Source organism: Semicossyphus pulcher, unplaced genomic scaffold (assembly GCF_022749685.1).
Source record: "Semicossyphus pulcher isolate SPU_LCO1_2020_fin unplaced genomic scaffold, fSemPul1.0.p SCAF_17, whole genome shotgun sequence".
In the NCBI taxonomy this organism is placed as follows: domain Eukaryota; kingdom Metazoa; phylum Chordata; class Actinopteri; order Labriformes; family Labridae; genus Semicossyphus; species Semicossyphus pulcher.
The window spans coordinates 13,651,972-13,670,858 of record NW_027211681.1 but is presented as its reverse complement, the minus strand read 5'-3'; the positions used below and the strand labels follow the sequence as shown (position 1 = coordinate 13,670,858).

Here is an 18,887-nt window from a genome sequence, read left to right as displayed (position 1 = left end):
GGCGGCAAAAGGGGACCAACACAATATTAGGTCATAATGTTATGTCTGTTCGTGTAGACTTCATTTGTCCTCAGCAGCTGCAGCTGAGTGGACTCTAGTCTGGATTATGTGTTTAACTTCTTTATATCTTTCTCACATCATAGTTTTCTCTGAGTTTGTAAAATATCAGCTGACAGTAGTCCCTATGTGTGATTGGTCATTCGTATGTTGAATTCACTTGGTAGTACAGGCCCCAGGTGTGGAAAGACAGAAGAAGACGACCACAGAGTCCACATTTTTATATAATAGAAATACTTTTAATTTGAAGGTTCATCACAGGCATAATCGTAAACAAGATACCGGTATTTAAAAATGCAGATTTCATTTTTATCGTCATTCAGACTGTCCGATTTTCACACACTTTCTGTTTCACGTACACACACACACACACACACACACACACACACACACACACACACACACACCAGAGACTTAACACAAAGAAAAAAACAAAAGTGACTAGATTCTGTTGTATTAAAATGATCCACCATGGATTCACCTCAAGAGCACACACACACACACACACACACACACACACACACACACGCGCGCACACACACTCCTCTGACACGCACAAAAAAAAAAGGTCTGCATCGAGTAGGGGGGGTTGTGTTGATGTCTGTTGTAGCTTCTACCTGGACAAAGCAGAGATCCTGAGGAGGTAAAACAATGTTTTTATTACATTTGTGCGCCTACTGTTACTGCAACAACAATAGGAAGTGTGTATTCAAGCTGTGTGTGTGTGTGTGTGTGTGTGTGTGTGTGTGTGCTGGGGGATGATGTCACTCACTGTAGCTTGTCCTGCAGCAGCTCCAGCCTCTGCCGATCGACGTAGCGCGACAGGAGGGAGAGCAGGTTGGGAGGGGTGAAGAGGGGGGGAGAGAGGGAGGAGGAGGGAACGCTGAGCAGCTCCCTCGTCACTGAAAACACCAACTCAGTCCTGGACGGGGGAGAGAGAGAGAGAGAGCGAGAGAGAGAGAGAGAGAGACAGTGTGGGGTAAAGGGGAACAGCAGGAGGGGAGAGAATAGGTGACAGATTTTAAGAAGTGAAAAGAAGAAAACAAACGAATCAGGACTTTCACCTTAAAGTCTCTGATTTGAATAATCAGTCTGAAAGTGTCGACTTTCAATCTGTACAACAGTATGAAAAGTCTCAAATGACCCATCAGTGTTCATCGCTAATGTTTTTGACCCGCAGCTGAAGAATCGGCAAAGGTCTCCTCGTCTCCCAATCAAACAGACCCGTCAATGACCAACAATTCTGAGACAGGTACAGCCAGAGAACAAAAAGTAACTACGGTAGTAAGGTTGTCAAAATGTTCAGTACTTTGATACCACGTGTTTTAAATGATACGATCTGTTATTTTTATGTTTGATAGAACTGAAAGGTACAGACGTTTTGAAAAAAACAAAAACATCTACGATATGTTTTCACCCCGAATCTGCTCATTCACAGGTCGGCAAATACCGACGATTTGTAAAGTCCTTTTGGTGACTTGTAAAAGATGAACAAGTTACATTAGCGTCTGTTACAGACAGAGCGCAGAGCAGAGAGACAGCGCTGTCACCTGGTCTCTACATTTTCATTTAGTCCCAACCCACAGACTGTTGGCTGTGAGCTGAACACCACTGCACAGTTATTAACACCCAGAAATGACCCAAAGAGCAGAAGGAGAAGAAGATTATCTGCAGATACAGACACAAGTAAACAGTTTGTGGAAAATCCTGCTCATTCAGGCTTTCATCACTGTGTGCAGGAAAAATTGTAAAGAAGATTACCCAATTTTTGGTACCTTAGAGTTCTTTTTTTGTTGCCATGGTAAAGAAACCAGTAACGAGTACCGTACCTAGTTTAAAATTCTGGTAATGTTACAACCATATACGGTAGCGTTGTGTATCAGGGAAAGACACGTTTTTGACACACTTATGAGGAAGTAGTCGTCACCACGAGACAAGCAGCTCACCATCGATTGTCGTCCATGAGTTGGCAGTTGGGGTCGGAGCTCTGCATCCTCTCTCCTTCGCTCAGGATCAGATACAGCAGTGTCACACCAAACTACACAGAGACAAACAGAGGTGTGTGTGAGATGTGTGCTTGTGAAAAAAAGAATTTTTCTTTTTGTTGACGATCATTGGCTGTGTCCGAAATCACCCACTACTCAATATATGGTGCACTATATAGGGTATTCGCCATTTTGTAGTGCTGTCCGAATTCTGGGTGAGAATTATTATATCCTATGTTGTGGAGGCGATGTGAAAAGTAGTGTACAACCGATGGTCACTAACCAAGCAATATATACCATAATGCATTGCGGCGCAAGAGGAGACAAGAGGAGCGCTACCAGCGTGATTTGACGTACAATGTTAGTAATTCTCCTATTTTCTAAGTAACTTCAACTATTGCTCATGAATTGTGTTTTACCGGTTTCTAATCCACTTTATAAGTTGTGAATTTTATGTATAAATTACGCCACTACAGTACAGTCATCACGGCTAGTGATCCAGATTGCTAACCTTAGCCTGATATCAGTTGTCAGTTGGTTTTATTCTCTTCAGGGAGCGACGGCGATGTGGCCACCTTGATCCTGCTCCTCACCGAAGCGCTCTGCTGCTGCAGCTGGACCAGACGTGTCATTTTATCATAGGTACAATTTACTGTCTATTTTCATTAGTAATTATATTGATGAATGCGTGTCTTGCTTTTAATATATTACATTTTGTAGAGCTGTGAAAGAGATGAATATAAATAAATGGACTGTGACGTGAAAATCTGGTTTCATTTTTTAATTAAGTATTTTATATTTATGATATATTGTTTTATTTTGTGGAAATACGCTCAGTATAATGTTAGTTATTACTGAAATTCATGCCGTTATTTATTATTGATCCTCAACTGGCGTTGAGCTGCACGTATTATGTGCGTGACAGCAATGACGTCATCATTGGCGTTCGGCGAGACGGCAAGTAAGTGTCCGAAATTTTTATTATTTTTTATTGTGCCTCTGAGTTCACTATGTAGTCCACTACAATCAATTCACTATGTAGGGAGAAGTGAATATGTGTGTGATTTCAGACACAGCAACAGACTTTATAAAAAGATGGCCGACATGCAGCTCCCTAAAAGTGAAGCCAAATCCTCTCTATCGCCCCCTGCTGACTGGCTGCAGTATAGGTCATAAAGCCCACCTCCTCCATGTGAACAGATGGGACATGAGTCCAACTATAAAATCAAAATACACGTCAAATAAATTTTTCTCAAACATAGTTTCTGTCATCATAGTTAGTTCTTATCATGCTGATTTATGTCCAAGTGTTCATTTTTCTGACAAGTTTATTTTTAATTAGTTATTTGATGCTGTAAAAAGGGGGTGTGGCCTCATGATTGACAACCAGAGGAGGTGGAGACCAGTCAACCATCTTTAAAGTCATTGGTCTGACCAAAAGGGAGATCTTTACTCTGAAGTTAATGAGTGTTTTAAATACAGGGCGTGTGTGTGTGTGTGTGTGTGTGTGTGTGTGTGTGTGTGTGTGTGCGTGCGTACCTTGTTGTGCAGTACTGTAGCCAGCTGACCCTCGCTGCCCTGAAGCTCTTGGAGTAGGTCTGTGAGGGCGGAGCTCGATAAAGACTGGATCACAGCAGAAACTGGCTCCACTAACCAGCACAGCACCTGAACAGGAAGAGGACAGAGGTCAGAGGAGAGCGTGGGAAGCTGTGAAGAGCTGAGCATCTCAGTGTCTTTGTGTGGAAGAAATTCATTTCAGTCGTTCAAGCCTCTAAACTGTAAGAGAGCATGTACATACTGTTTTCTTATTATGTGGCCCTAAACACACTCTTAAACCATTTACTGTAGCGACGAGTGATTAGCACATCAGTTGACCCTTCGTCGATGCACCATTGCAGCCCGTCAGGTCGTCTTCTGGCAACAGATTTTGTCAGACTTTTGATTGGCTGCGATTTTCTTTTTCTTCTTTCCATGACTGGGTTATATCGCTGCTCGTTGGCGTGGCATTCTCATGACAGCGTTTCTGTTTTATTTTTGCCTTTTCATTTGGACGGGGATTTTTTTTATAACCGTGCTTCTATGGACTTATTTTGGGGGGGAAACGAAGGAGAGAAAAACTGGAGAACTCGACATGACCTTATTTAACTCGCCTGTTTTCTATCCATTGCTTTTAAAATAAGGAATTGCTTTAACTGTTGTTATTTTTTAGTATTTCAAAATGGTCTATCTAATCTATTGTTGGGAATTTCTGCTCTTATTTTCTGTCTTCTATGTGAAGCACTTTGGGCTGCCTGTACATAGGAAAGGTGCTGTATAAATAAAATTAAGTATAGCGCTTGTGTAAAGTGGAGATAGCGGGTCAGAGGATGAAGGAACAAGAAAACATAAGGTAGGAAAAGGAGTCACGTACACCGTAAATTTTGGCGCATGAGACGCACTTTTAATATATTTTTTTTCATCTAAAAAGTAGGCTGCGTCCTAGATACCGGTGCAACCAATACACCAGTGTAAAATACAGAGAGGTGTTTTATTGTGTTAAAGTATTTTACCCAGACGATGGCGCTATAATCTACCTAAAGCTTCGTCACGGACATGCGCCGCCATGATCGCCACTGCAGCCGCCATCCTCAACACAACAGCAAACTATTAAAAGTCAGACAGATATTAATGTTCATCCTTTGAGAATATCTAAAGTAGTAATCTCGAAGATCTCGATTTCGTTCTCTTTGGCGTCAAAACGGTAATTGCGGGAGCACACTTCCCAGATATCCAGACAGTGTTGCATGTGTGACGTCCACAGTTTTCTCAGACTGTTTGCTTCATCTGAGCATCGAGTTTGTTTCTTCTTCTTTGGATTTTCACTTCTTGTTGAAGTTGTATCTGTAGTCATCGGTCTTTTCTTTGTTTGTTCAGCCATAGTAGATTACTGTTTACTCGCAACACTTGCAGAGAGCGGAAAAGCAGCCGCTTAGCTCCGCCTACCCTCTCTGGCAGACCAACCACTGCTGGCGGATGGAAAACGCGTCACTAACTGGGCGCCGCTTGGGATTTTTTCCCGTTAATGTTGCCACAGACACCCAGTCTGTAAAACTGCAAATGCAAAGACTTCCATTAGTGGGCCGTCGGCTCAATCACCAATGTGTTACCTCATTCAGCGATAGATAGAGACTTAACAGACATTTATTCACATGAACATCTTAAAGATTATTACTTTAACTGAAAAACACAAACATCTCTGAAAACGTTAATAAAAACCACAAAAGTGATTAAATGTTGTCGTTTACAGATGAACGTATTTATGGTTCCCGTCACCGTCTGTGCTCGCTTTGTTTACATTTAGTTTTTTTTTGTTCAAACTTTATTGAATATACATTTGTTTACATTTAGTGCAGGGCTGGACAATCACGTTTGTATACGTCACCATGTAGGCTATGAACTCTGATGCGGACTTTCCTCGGTAGTAACCCAGAGCCCTCACACACTTGCTGATTTGACAGTGGGACAGCACTAAGCACTCACACTCTTATCAGGAAAGCGGCACAAATTCCGTGCGTGTGGAGATTTGGATTACGCCAATCAACGTTACGGTGGGCTGATCTCAACTACCGCACCGGTAGCTGGCAGGATTGCAAACTCGACATGGTGAAAACAGATGGTAGGCTGTAATTTGTGTGTTTTAAATGAAAATAAATTGAAATAGTGTTGGAATAACTTGTAAACACGTTTGTATTAATAAATAGCTGTAGAAAACCTTTTTACCCTGTGGGAGACGCCCAGAAACAGACTGCCTCTTATATTCCTGATTTTACGGTACGTTTGTTAAACAAACAAACACTGCTTGGGAACTTTTCTCAAAGTTCACTGGAGTTTGGTTTTGTGTGTGTGGAGGTGACGTTGCGGCCTGAAGCAGTTACCTGGTCCTGCTTGTCCTTCTTGGCCAGGGCGGGAAGGTTGCGGGCGATCGCCATTACAACGGCGGTGGCCTGGGGTGACGGCAGGAAGGGGAGGAGCCTGGAGATGAGCCGCTTGCCCTTCCTCACAGACATGATCATCACACACTGCTCATCGCTCACTCTTTAAAGAGAAGAAGAATAAGTGTTTGCAGGTTTCATTCGTATGCATCTGTTTAATCTTTGCCCGCCTCCTACCTGTCGTCCCACTCCTTCTCCCGCAGAGAGTTGCACAGCTGCACCGTGTTGGTTTTGTGCTGCTCCAGCAGCGCCTCCCGGTCCTCCTCCGGTGTCTGCACAAACCGCTTCTCAAAGTCTTGAACCTCGAGCAGCAAACTGTACATCTGAGGACGGATGGAGGAACAGACAGATATTTATGATCCAGGAGGGTTTCCTGCAGTTTGAACCATTACATCCTCGACATCGACAGCCTTCTCGTCTTACCTTCTCCACAGTGTAGAGGATCTGTCGCCTCTTATTCCAAACCTGCTTCTCTCTTTTCTCCTGGAGGCAGACAGACAGACAAATTGACCATGAGGGCTCCAAAACTGACAACCAAACATATTCAAAGTACTGATTAAAAAAAGAAACAATGATTTAACAAAGTAATGTTCAGCAAAGAACAGAAGAAATGTTTTCACTCATCAAACTGCTGTCTGTAAACTACCAGCACTTCTTATAGGTAACCGTGAGCAGTGAAAAATAATATCTAACATTGGATGTAACTAAACTTCTTATAATTAATACGGATACATTTACCAGCTTTCACACTGTATACTGCCATTTCCGATATCTAAGCATTGTTTGCCTATGCCTGTTTGAGAAGAAAGGACAGGCTGCTTGCTTGCTATCCTCACTCAGTCTGACTGTTGAGCTAAGCATATCGGTGCACAAAAATAGACACTGATTTCTCTCACTGACTGACCACAGTAGCGCCACAAAGCTGAAGACAAGGGCCGACCTCTGTCGACAGTTCAGCACATTCCCTAAAAACAAGAGCCAGAGTTGCTCACTGACCGCCCGACATTGGCCCACATCTCTATTGTTAGTCAGTTTAGCCTCTTGCGTCGTCTTATAAAGACAATAAAGAACAATTTGTACACAGCTTAAGAAGTAAAAAATAAGCGATGAAATCAGACCTCGTCGTCTGTGCGGCTCGTCACCACGGCGTCGATCATCTTGCGCGGGTTGTTGACGCTGGAGACGGTGAGTTTACCCAGAGAGCCTGCGAACTGAACTGTTGACAAACACACAGCAACATTCAATATCACGTGTGTGACGATGAACAAGAGACTGCAGAAAAGACAGTGTTCAGTTATCTGCGGTTATTTACCGGGTCTGTAGGTGTGTTCGACCTTGGCGACCTGCGGAGTGATCAGCTTGGTGGTGTGCTCCTTCTTGCTGCTGTCTCTCTCTCTTTCCTGACGTTTCTCCATCTTCTCATAGTAGTTCTGCACGTGCACACACAGATCAGAATAAAAGATGTACCTCACTGGGATTTGATACATGCACAACATAGAGCATAAACACCCCGCCATGGTAAGGGGCCGGATATTTGATACCCCCGTAAATGACTGCAGCTAACAGGGTCAGTCCAAACCTGGTAGTAGTAGTCATCCAGGTACGGGTCGGTACTCTGCAGCTGCATCATCTGGATCTTTGTTACCCACTCCTTCTCTTTCTGAGTCATCAGGTTACTGTAAGGGTCCCTGCTGCGCCGGTCCCCTCCAACCCGGCCCCGGTCCCTGCACGGAGGTAAAGAGACGAACATGAGGGGGTCAGATCAGCCGCTTTATGAACGCAGAGGCTGTCTGCAGACCTGAACTGACTCTTCTATTGTTTATATGATTATCCTCACCCTCCTCTGTTCTGCATGCGCTGTGTTAGCATGCGGCGGTGCTGGGGGTGGAGGTGGGTGGTGTTGTGCCGGATGGGTGGTGCGTGGTTGGGGGGACCGTGAGGAGGCGGCGGGCCCATTCTGTGACCGTGTGGAGGAGGAGGGCCCCCGAAGAACGGCCTGAAACCACCACCACCCGGTAACAACGGAGGACCTGGACCGCCGCGGGGAAAACCAGCCACCTAGAGGGAGAGAGAGGACTCAGAGTGAGAGAGCGGTTCATGTGACTGAAGATAGAACTCTTAAACACTACGAGAAATAGACCCTGGAGATAATTGTTTGCGCGACCTGACCTCTAATATCAACACCTCAGCCATAATGAAAAAAGGCTCAACAGCCACTCCGTCCTCTCCCCGCTCCAGCCCTCACCACCTCCTACAGGGGCAACATTGACAGTATTCTGACCTATTCACTCACTTCCTGGTTGGGCAACTGCAAAGCCCCGTGCACCAGTTAGACTTAAGCCCTGTTTGAGTTACACTCGGGTGTATCGTTTACGCCTGGGATGGAGCAGGCGTAAGTTTAGAAAGTCGGACTTAAATCCACGGTAAAAGAAACAGTCACAAAACTCAAAATAAACACACAATGGCAACACGCCTTGTTGTTTCACAGTATAACTAAAAGGGCATTAAAACGAGAGAGTCGTCTGTGATCGGACAGTAAGTTGATCGAAAGGTTTCGTTTTTGCTCCTCTTTGAATGAATCAAAGAGCTCGCCCCTCAGCTGCAGCATGTGTCAGACAGAAACGCGGCGCTGTCCCCGCCCTGCAGGTGCTGATTGATTGAGCTCAGGTTTTGTGCCAGTAGGGCCTTTCAGAACAGACAGAGGGAGACATGACAAATGTACATCGGACAATAGCGTGCTTGATTATTTATGTTTCCTCATTTCACTATCTGTAAAATGTATTTTTCTTTACTTTTGTTTTGTTATGCATATCTCCTGTCGATCATTTGATGAGAGAAGTTAGTGAGTGGAGACGTGTTGCTTGGCACTTTTTGAGTAAGAACACTGGGCGCAGACACGACCGCTATCAGTCAGACTTGCTGCACTCGGTATGAATTCAAATTAAAAAGTCGGTCGTAGCTGAGTCAGACGTAAGAGATCAGACCTACGAGTGTTATTGGTCTGAGTGAAGATAAAGTTTGGCACAGCAACTTTTTTAAGGTGCTATTACTATTGAAGAGGTTCACCTGCACCTGACCCGTCTAAAGAGACTCTCTGTGTGTGTGTGTGTGTGTGTGTGTGTGTGTGTGTGTGTGTGGTACCAACCTGAGAGTTGAGCAGCTGGGCCCTCTGAATTTGAGACAGGACTGGACCAACTCCGGGAGGGAACGGACCGCGACACAGCGGGGAGTTCTGAAACAAAAAAGGGCAAATTTAAACCCCAAAAAGACACAGACGTTGTTTTGTCTCTCTTCTTGTCTTTCCCCAGTGATGTTAGCAGGTTTGCAAGGTAGTGAGTCCCTGGAACACACGGGGGGTGATTTAAGTTCATCCCTGAGAAACTGAACGGGTCCCGGATAAAATGTTTGTTTCTTGAGAAATGGTGGTGTTAAACTCGTGTTTGATGTTGGTATGATATAGTTATAATTAATGGATATATTTACTTAAATGTATCTGAAATTAAAGGATAGAATTCCAAATCTGTTTGATACAATACTAGTAAAATAAATGATATTTGATACCCGTTTTGAGTCCTGGGGAAAAAAAGCTAATTTACTTGGTTTAATATATATATGCAGAGGATCTGCCCTACATCTTCATTTCTATTCTGCTGTGTTTGAGACATTTCTGCACGTCAAGTTTGTTGTTCACAGTGTGTCGTTCAGTGTGGTAAAGATGAGGTGCTTCTCTGGGACGCATGGACAGTGAGTTTACTGCGTCCTTTTAGCTTTTAATGCCTCAGAGACGCAGGACGCGTACCAAGCAACATCACTGCTTTACCCCTTATTTAACTAAAAAAGACATTTTGGGATAGAAATGTATTTGCTTCAAAGCCACAACTTAGGAGAAAAAACCCGTCACATGTCTGTGATGTTTTTTAAACTATAATCAGCAGCCAATTAACTACTCCCAGCATAAAGACAGAAAACAACAATCTCTTTAGAATCTCTGGACTTCATTAACATTTAATATTTTGGCAGTTTAACTGTTTTAAACCCAAAGAGTAAAAAGGATTATTATATTATATTGTAGTAGGCAACATGTCTGACTACAGCTTAGCCAGGAGCAGCTGACAGACAACCAGCAGGGACTCCAGGAAGTTACTGGTCTGAGTCAAGATGCCAGACTTCATATTGAAACAACACAAATGTCTTGTTAGATTTGACGGTCATGTGATGAGAGCAGTTTTAAGATATTGCACTTAAAAGAGGCTTCTTTACTGCACGGCTGCAAAACAGCCATAAGAAAATAAACATTTATCACTTCAACAAAAAGGTTTGCAAACTTAATTTTCAAACTATTCTTTATTTCCATTAAAATGTAAAAAGACGCACAGGACGTCGTCTGACTTAATGTGCACACAGAGCTATAAAACTGAGGAGGAAGGAGGAGAGGAAAAACTCACAGCTATATTGAGCAGGGTGTTGGGTGACAGACGCTCGGGGAAAGGAGGAGGGTATCTGTGCTGGACCGGGGCTCTCACATGAACCGGCGTGGGATGGTGGATCTACACACAGACACGGATACACATCACACACACAGGAACAAACAGAACAGGGTTAACAGAGAGGACGCTAGCTACATGTCGAGTTACAACCCTGATTCTAAATGTAAATAAAACAGAGTGTGAGAGTTTGTAAATCATTTTGATTAAAAAAAACAGTACAAACAAGATATTTAATGTTTAAACACATACATTTTGTTCTTAGTGATAATGCTCTTCTTCTAAATGTGATGAATTACATTTAAAGCTTATATATAGTTAAAAATCAGTAAAGTTCTTCATGTGGTTAAATCATTTGTCTGAAACGAAACACGGGGAAAGTAGGTGAGTCTTACAGGTTCACATAAAATGAATACAAGTTCTGTTTAATTGTAATTTTAACCGTATTGTAATTATTGGTTCTGAGAAACAGAAAAGACAGTAAGAAGATGAAGGAAAACCGGTTGTCTAACACTCACCTGATGGTTCAGTGCGTGGCTCATTGGCTGTTTGGGCGGTGTCCCAATAGGCACCGCCCTCACAGGAGGGGAGCCAATCACAGGGGAGGAAGAGCGCGGAGGTGGAACCCTCTCCGACAAATCCCGTCCTTCATCGTTCCTCCCCTGAGGAGGCCGTTTGGGAAGACCCACCTCCTTTATGATAGACATTAGCGGACTATCCTGAGGAGGAAGAAAACAGAAGAAAAGATCAGATGAAAATCAGGCAGTGGAAGAGGGAGGCCATGAATTACTTTATCAACTGCAGACAGAAATAACATAAACCAGAAGGCCTGAAATGAGCTGCGGTTTTATTAAAATAATTGATCTACATTTGATTGATGTATTTCTTCTTAAATTGCATGAACTGGTTTGCAGGAATCTATACTGTCATTATGTAAACTGTCATCCCCTTGCAATTGTAAAATATAATATGGAATCCCCCTTTGAACTAAACCTGGTTTCCTTGTGTTGGAAGCACAGGCAGAAGAGCGAGTGTCCCTCACCTCCATGTGTGTAACCAGTCCGGGGGTGACACTGACCGGGCCAAAACCCATGCTGTTCTCCCAGATGCTGTGAGAGTTTATCTAAGAGAGATAATAAGAGCACATTTTAAAATGTTCAAATGAAGTTTAAAAAAGAACAACTTCATGATTTCCTCTTCTTAAGGCCATTAAAACAACGATTCTAAGTAGTGGTTCAGACTGTGGAGAAGCACAATGATTAAAAGTAGAAGCTGAGAAGTTGCTCATTATTGAATAGGGGTAAAATAAACCATAAAAAAACACATGCAGCACATAATCAGTAGTGTGCATAGTAAACACAGATAGTTCATACTGGCGTAAAATAACACAGATAGTCAGTTAAAAGAACCTACCTGGCCCATAGGAGCAGCTCCTCTGCGCAGAATGTGCTGCTGCTGCTGGTAGCTGAGCATGGACGAGGGAGAAGGACCAGGAGGAAGGCCTGCAGGGGGGACACAGAGGACATAACGTAATGACTTTTCCGGTTCAGCATCACTCCGAAGTTTATTGGGTTACACACAGGAGTTTGAAAGCATATGTGTTTATTTGTATTGTATCTCCCGCAACTGTGTCTGGATTCAAGATACTGCTGCATCCTTAGTTTACAAGTGCCTACTTTGATGACCCGTTAGCTGGGTCGGGCTCTGCTTGGCTGACAACTAGGATTTCCTACTTGAAAACGACCTATCCATCTTTGGTGACAGTGGCAGTCTTACAACAACTGCATGAAAGCAAAGTAAACAATGATGGAGATAAACGCATGAAAAGAGTGCAGGTATATGTCATGAGTCATAATTCTAGCTTTCCAAGATCTGTTGGCAAGACATGACAAGCAAACAACTTCCAAAATGCTTGTTTTTTGAATGGACTTTGGTTGACCATTTCTGATGGAACATCAGGAGGTCAGGAGAATCTTGATTGGTCATCTTATTAGTAACTGCTGTCCCAGATACAAAAAAATTACTGTATCCCTTCTCACCTGAGGTGGAGGGCCCAGACGGCAGCTGGTGCTGGGGGTGATGGGGATGCTGGTGTAGTTGGGTGGGATGTGGGATGGAGGAGGGCGGGGGCAAGACTCTGGATCGGTCCAGCCCCTGCAGAGCAGACATGCTGGATCCTGAAGAGCTCGGGGGTGGGCCGGGCCTCTCAGCTGCCCCGACCCCAGCGATGGCCGGATCAGCCTCCAGGATGAGCCTGGCCAGGGACTCAGCCAAGCCGCCTCCCCCTGCTCGATCCTCCACATCTGAAACGGTTTTACTTCAGATTATTATTGGAATTGTGGTATTTTTAAACCTGGGCCCTGTTTTTACACATTTTGGGGTCTAAATGACTAATAGGTAGGCCTAAATACTTTTGGAATTGTTCCAGTAGATTGCTTCAACACGGTTCCATAAGAAGCACTTCAATGGCTGCAACAAAATTCTTTGGGGCATACATTCCCGATCAAAGTCCGTCCACTTAATGTTCTTGTTTTTGCCTTTTTTGACAGGCTCAGATTGTTACTCAGAAGTGTCAGACAAGATTACATCTTTATTCGAGTTTTTGTTTTTTTTAAACCAGGAACCACCTTTACCTTGCTCGCTCTTCAAAAGGCACCAGACTCCATTTACAAAACAGTAATTTTACCACACAGAACACAAGAGTTGCTGGTCTACAACTACCTGGATCTGTTAGTTTGTTTATATTACTGTTTGACTTTGGAGTTTTAAAACGGCGCGTTGGGATCCAACACAACACAATAACACAAACATACTGAGCAATGGAGGCTGTGATAGACCAAAAACTCCTGTTTTTTGCAAAGTAAAATTACTGTTTTTTTTTTCAGTGAAGTTTGGTTAATTGAAAGAGAGCAATGTAACAGCTGGTTCTGGTTAAAAAAATGTTCTTTCACTTCAACAAGAAGTTATAACCCTTTAAGCATTTAAGTGGCAAAAAAACGTTTAGCTCATTTGATCAGCACATTTGCCCTTAAAGATTATGTTGCAGCCACAACAGTCTTGTATTGAAAATGTTGACAACCCTAGTCGCTATCCAAATTGTATATTTTTAAAAATGTCAACAATTAGACAGTCCTATAACGTGAAAATGACCAAAAATGAATAATGTGAACCGAGCAGCATTCCTCTAGTTACATCACTGACCTGGGGGAGGCAGTCCAGAGGAGGACGAGGAGAATTTGAGTGAAGGGAGGGAAGATGGGAGGGGGAGATGGCCCGCAGAGGGAGGGAGACGGTGGGAGGACGAGTCCACAGCTCCTCCTAAATCGGATTCTCCTCCCATCCCACTTCCTCCCAACCCGGGCCCTGCTCCGAGCACGTCCCTCTCATCGAGCTCAGCGAGGCGTTTGTGCTCCTCCTGCCAGTCGTCATCTGGATAAGCAGAGGAGAGAGACAGAGTGGTTGTTTGTTCTTTGGCAGGGAGTCATCGCTGCTGCAATATTAAGGGTTGTTCAAGAAACAAATCTGTTTGGTTTTCTGACTGATAAAAAGTTGTATTAAACAATAAGAGATTAAGCTTCATTTAGCATCCCCTATAAGTTTGTATAATTATGAGCATAAGAGAATAAATTCTGCTTGCCCTCAAGTTTAATGTAACATTTCAAATATTGCCTATTTTACGCCTTTATGACTCACCAATGGCCCCAGCGCCGAAGGTGTCATCATTGAACTGATCGATTTCATCTTCCTCTTCTATCAGTCCGTCGTCTTCCTCCTCCAACGTACAGTCTTCATCCAGGGACTGTGAGGGCAAAAAAGGCAAAAGAAACCGAGTGAGAGGAGGCATAAATTGAGACTTGATCAAGGAGTGAGAAAAATACAGTGATGACGGTTAGAGAGAATAAAGGAAGAGGCAGGGAGGGAAAAAATGAGGATAAATGGTGAGAGGGAGGAAGAATAGACTAGGAAGAAAAGGAATACGATTGTTGAAATACCACAGCCCAGAACAAGTGCTGCTAAGCTTCACAAAGGAAGGAGGTTATTCCTGGAATAAATCAAAGTAAAGGACATTTTTCAGCATGAGCATAAATCTTTTAAATTACTTCTACAAGAAAACTTGCAATATAACACGTCACGCAGCATCAACGTGACACTGAAGTTATGTTTATGCTGGTTCTCTTTTGTCTGCACATTTCGAACATGGATTAGTGTGCAGTGTGGAGCTTTCCTTTGATATGCATGAGTTGTATTCCTGATCTTCCTTTCCATCAACACTGATGCACATGATTTACACAAAACAAATCATCATAATTTACCACTGAACTTTACAAAAGCTATTTGTCTTTATTAGCTGTGAATAAAAACAAAGCACAGAAAAGAGCAGTGACTCGGTGACTGGTCTTGGATTGTAATGACCTATGATAATGACATTAATGAAGGCCTCATTCAATTAAGTGTGTCAGTTTGTAGTTTCTGCTTGCACAACACAAGAACCCTTGAAATGCATCACCTAATTAAATGCATTCATCTGCATCCTCATGTATTACACCTGTGCTTTGCTTCTGCAGCCATGAAATGTGAAAATAAAAATTGATGCAAAACATCACTCGACATCCAAGAGATGCACATGTGCAGTGCTGATCATCCTGTAGATAAAAAAATATTTTAAATCCCAGTGTTTGAAGACTCTCCCCAAACTAACTGCCATTATTAAACGTTGTATCCTATCACACACCCTTGCAGCTGAATGAGTCTAATTATAGCCACAGTAAACAATACACTGACAATAACTGGTCGGATGATGACTTATAAATGCGTGAGAACAACTGCAATTCGAAACAACTTCACTAACCTGACAGCAAATCCTTCATCATTTTCACAAGTGCAGCACAAACGGTTTGAACTACGTTCATTTTAGGGTCGAACCCCTTTGACCAAATATCAGGAGACTTTGTGAATGCTGACTCGCTCATTTCTGATGGATACTACATTACACTTTATTGTTTTTGAGGGCATTAGTCTCTAAATCAATTTTTAAACATCCTGCATTTGATTTGTTTGAGAGGTACTCGATCAATGAAGTTTGATTACCATGTACTGTATGCCAACTTAAATCTTATTTGTTAGCTTTCCGCTGCTGCTTTAGGATATCTAACATTAACCAGTCTAAAATTACACAATAAAAGTGTGTGGACATTTAGACTATACTTGCAAAATTAACAAGCACTCAGCTGATGCCACTTAGCCCAAAGCTATTAGTGTGATGTAATGTATGGATGTAATAAATGTATTTGAAATGTATGGTTGTTGTAAAATCATGAAGGATTTTCCCTCTTACTTGGGAAATTATTCTGAGGATTTAAGCTTCATTGTCCTAATTTCCTTTGTGAGCCTCCATTTCCAGTTTTGTAAATCCCATGTAGGTGTTAAGAGTCACAGATTTATGATATCTTTGTTTATGTTTTTTCATTACAAACAGGAATAAATGTACTACATGTGGAACCTATTTTGATACTGTATTGCATATTTTATAACACATTAAAATTCAGTTAGTAGCTAAATTAAACAGACCAATATACCTACGCCCTCTACAGAATCATTTTATTTCACACCACTAATCAAGCCATGTAAACTGCTCGGACATGGGGAGCTTGCTAAAATAATATACTATAATATCTTGATTTAAGATTTCAGGGGTAATGCCTTTAGATGGACCAATAGGCAACACCCTATTAGGTAGCACGGGAGACATTTCGGAAAGGAGAGGGCCCACACAAAATCGTTTCCTGTATTTGTGTTGCGTTTATTTTGCCAGTGCGCCATCGTAGACCTCACCGGAGACTAGCAGCAGATCAAGAGTTTAAGTTCAGGTGGAGAAATTAATATTAATAAAATTATTTTTTTCACTTGTGATTTTTTCACATGACAAATATAACAAATTAAATTTGCTCCTAAATAGTCCGTATGAAAAAAGTATTTTAGTGTCAGAATGTTCAGATGATTCGTCTCTGTCTCAGCAACACAGCCCAACAACATCTGGCAACACTGACATCCTCTCTCTTCTGCAATCCATATCTCGTCTCTCTGTTGATGCGAAACCATTAGGGCTGCCGATCCAGCTAATGAGAAATTTTATTAGAGGGCTTAATTGTGAAAGCACAACTTAAGAGTTAAAGTAAGACGGAAAAAACAAGCAATGGCACGCTCACTTAGGAGACTGGAAGTGTATACCAATTCTTATCACTGCCGTGGCTTAAAGTGCATCTGCATAATTGGAAAAATAATTTCCTCACTGGGAAAACCCAAAACCAAAATGAAGAGAAAGTTTTTTCGGTACCTGCTTTGATGCTTTGGCAATCTTGTTACATTACGCAGAAAAATTTTGTGTGCACATATTTCATGTAAATTTTGCTCACATTTATCGTGTAATCAGGTTGTAACTGCTAGTTACTGACAGGTAAAATATCAACATTCACAAATAAAACAAAACGAGTGTAATCCCATAAAGGTCTCTTATTGCAGCCCTTGTCGTGCATCTCGAACACAACAAAATGAAAAACACCAAGAAAAGGCAGGTCACCTTACCAGTATTAATTCGATTACAATTGGTGTCCAAACATGTTGCACAATATTATCGGCATGTTATCTGTATCTGGAGATGATGGCTTAAAAAGTGACATATCGGCATCGGGAGATATGTAATTTTCCTGCTGATACTTTCCGCCAATAAAACAATGTTTTAATTCTGCCTAAATGCTCGATGATTCCCTAAAAAAAGCGTACTCGGCGCAAGTGTGCACGCACGCTGCCTGCACCGCGCCTCCCCAGTCAAGCGTGAAGAAGCGTGCAAAATGTCTGCAGTATGGCAGTTTTTCAAAGTTTCCAAAACGGACAGCAAGGTTGATTTCATTTTATGTATTTGTTCTGTGCAAAAGGTCAAATTTGCCCTAGGATCAGGATTGTCTCAGGGGGACCGTCATCCAAGCCGGTCTACATTGTATGAGTATTACAGTTTTATATGACAGAAAATGTTAGCTAGGCTACATACAAATAAATCTGGCATTTTGTACATAACCTAAGTTTAAGTAGTTCTCCTAAATTGCCCAGTGAATGTGTACATTTTAAAAAGCACAGTATTATGTTATTTCTGCATCTGCCAGTGGGCCACTACAACAAGAGTTGGCATGATATCAATTCAACAACATGGGAGACTTGATGTTCTCTGCAATTAGGTGGAAAAAAAAATGTGCCTAATATAGCCTATTGGTATCGAAATTGGTAAAAAGGGTTGGAAAATATCGGCATATCGGATATCCACAAAGAAAATCCAATATCATGCATCCCTACTTACCAGTATGAATTTGATTAAAATTGGTGTCAAAGCATGTTACTTTCCGCCCAGCTCCAGAGAAATTTTAAGTTGATTTAAGTTTTATTCAGGTGGCACATATCCAACTGGGTTTAGGTAGCATGCTTAAGGGTTGACTAACGTTATCATGAAGCTTAATTAGTTAAAATTACAAATAAAAATAGAAATTATAAATAAATAAAATGATCAATTAAGTTGAGTGATAATTTATTGTGACTTGGGCACTAGAAAATTGGCGTATTATAGCAGTTAATGTAAATACTTTAACAGAATAGCCATTTAGCCATTAGTTGGCCAAGTCATCAGTAACAGAGCGTGGTTTCTCTTGGCGTAGATCATAAACTCAAATCATAAATTAACATTATGGTAACTTTAATTAAACCAGTGAGTAGCCTAACCCTCAAAATTACCTATCTTAATTAGCAGGTCATACAGTGAATCTATGACTTCTTCTCCACTAGCCTCTGGCACTCTGTAGTTAGCATGATAACCTGTTAGCCACGATGCTAACGCTGACGTTAGTTACATCATGCAGCGACCCACGTCGTTGAAAACCTGCTGCCCAAACACTGGGCCTAATGATACCGTCTGGACGGAGTTCATAACTACCAGTCACTGGCCTTTCATAACCTTCGGTGATTTATGAAATAATAAGCTCGTCCTTGTCAACAGCCTAAGGAAGAGCTCACCTTTCCCCGGCTCATGTCACCAGGCAAACGGGCTGCTTTACAGGCCGCCGACCGCATTGAATGTGGCAGTCGCGTAAACAATAGACAACATTCACCGTTAGAATCACACGCAGCCTGGAATCACCACCAGCTCTATGTAACACATGTGATATTATCTGTAGGAAAGGGGGGCACGGGTTTTTGGAGGTACATTACTCACCTGAAATCGAAACATCTATCTTTAGGCTTTCGGGAAAAGAGGTGCATCGGGAGCGAGGCGCGCAAATGACGCAGCATGGACGTTCACTTGAACGTACGATACGCAAAGACGTGAACGAGCACGTAAAAGGGCACGG

At 42.3% G+C, this 18,887-nt stretch overlaps 1 protein-coding gene across 1 annotated transcript; it reads right to left on the bottom strand.

Moving 5' to 3' along the window:
- Positions 1–274: 274 nt before the first annotated feature.
- patl1 (PAT1 homolog 1, processing body mRNA decay factor) lies at positions 275–18,836 on the bottom strand. Its single transcript, XM_069665745.1, has 20 exons — positions 18,752–18,836; positions 14,191–14,296; positions 13,699–13,926; positions 12,537–12,800; positions 11,911–11,999; positions 11,540–11,620; positions 11,016–11,216; positions 10,459–10,560; positions 9,159–9,245; positions 7,851–8,071; positions 7,593–7,737; positions 7,326–7,443; positions 7,132–7,229; positions 6,437–6,496; positions 6,191–6,336; positions 5,957–6,116; positions 3,582–3,707; positions 2,004–2,095; positions 830–979; positions 275–692 (listed from the first exon to the last, which is right to left on the bottom strand). Exons 1-20 carry the CDS (start codon positions 18,764–18,766, stop codon positions 671–673), a joined length of 2,511 nt encoding a protein of 836 aa, XP_069521846.1. The 5' UTR covers positions 18,767–18,836; the 3' UTR covers positions 275–670.
- Between the last annotated feature and the right edge of the window lie 51 nt (positions 18,837–18,887).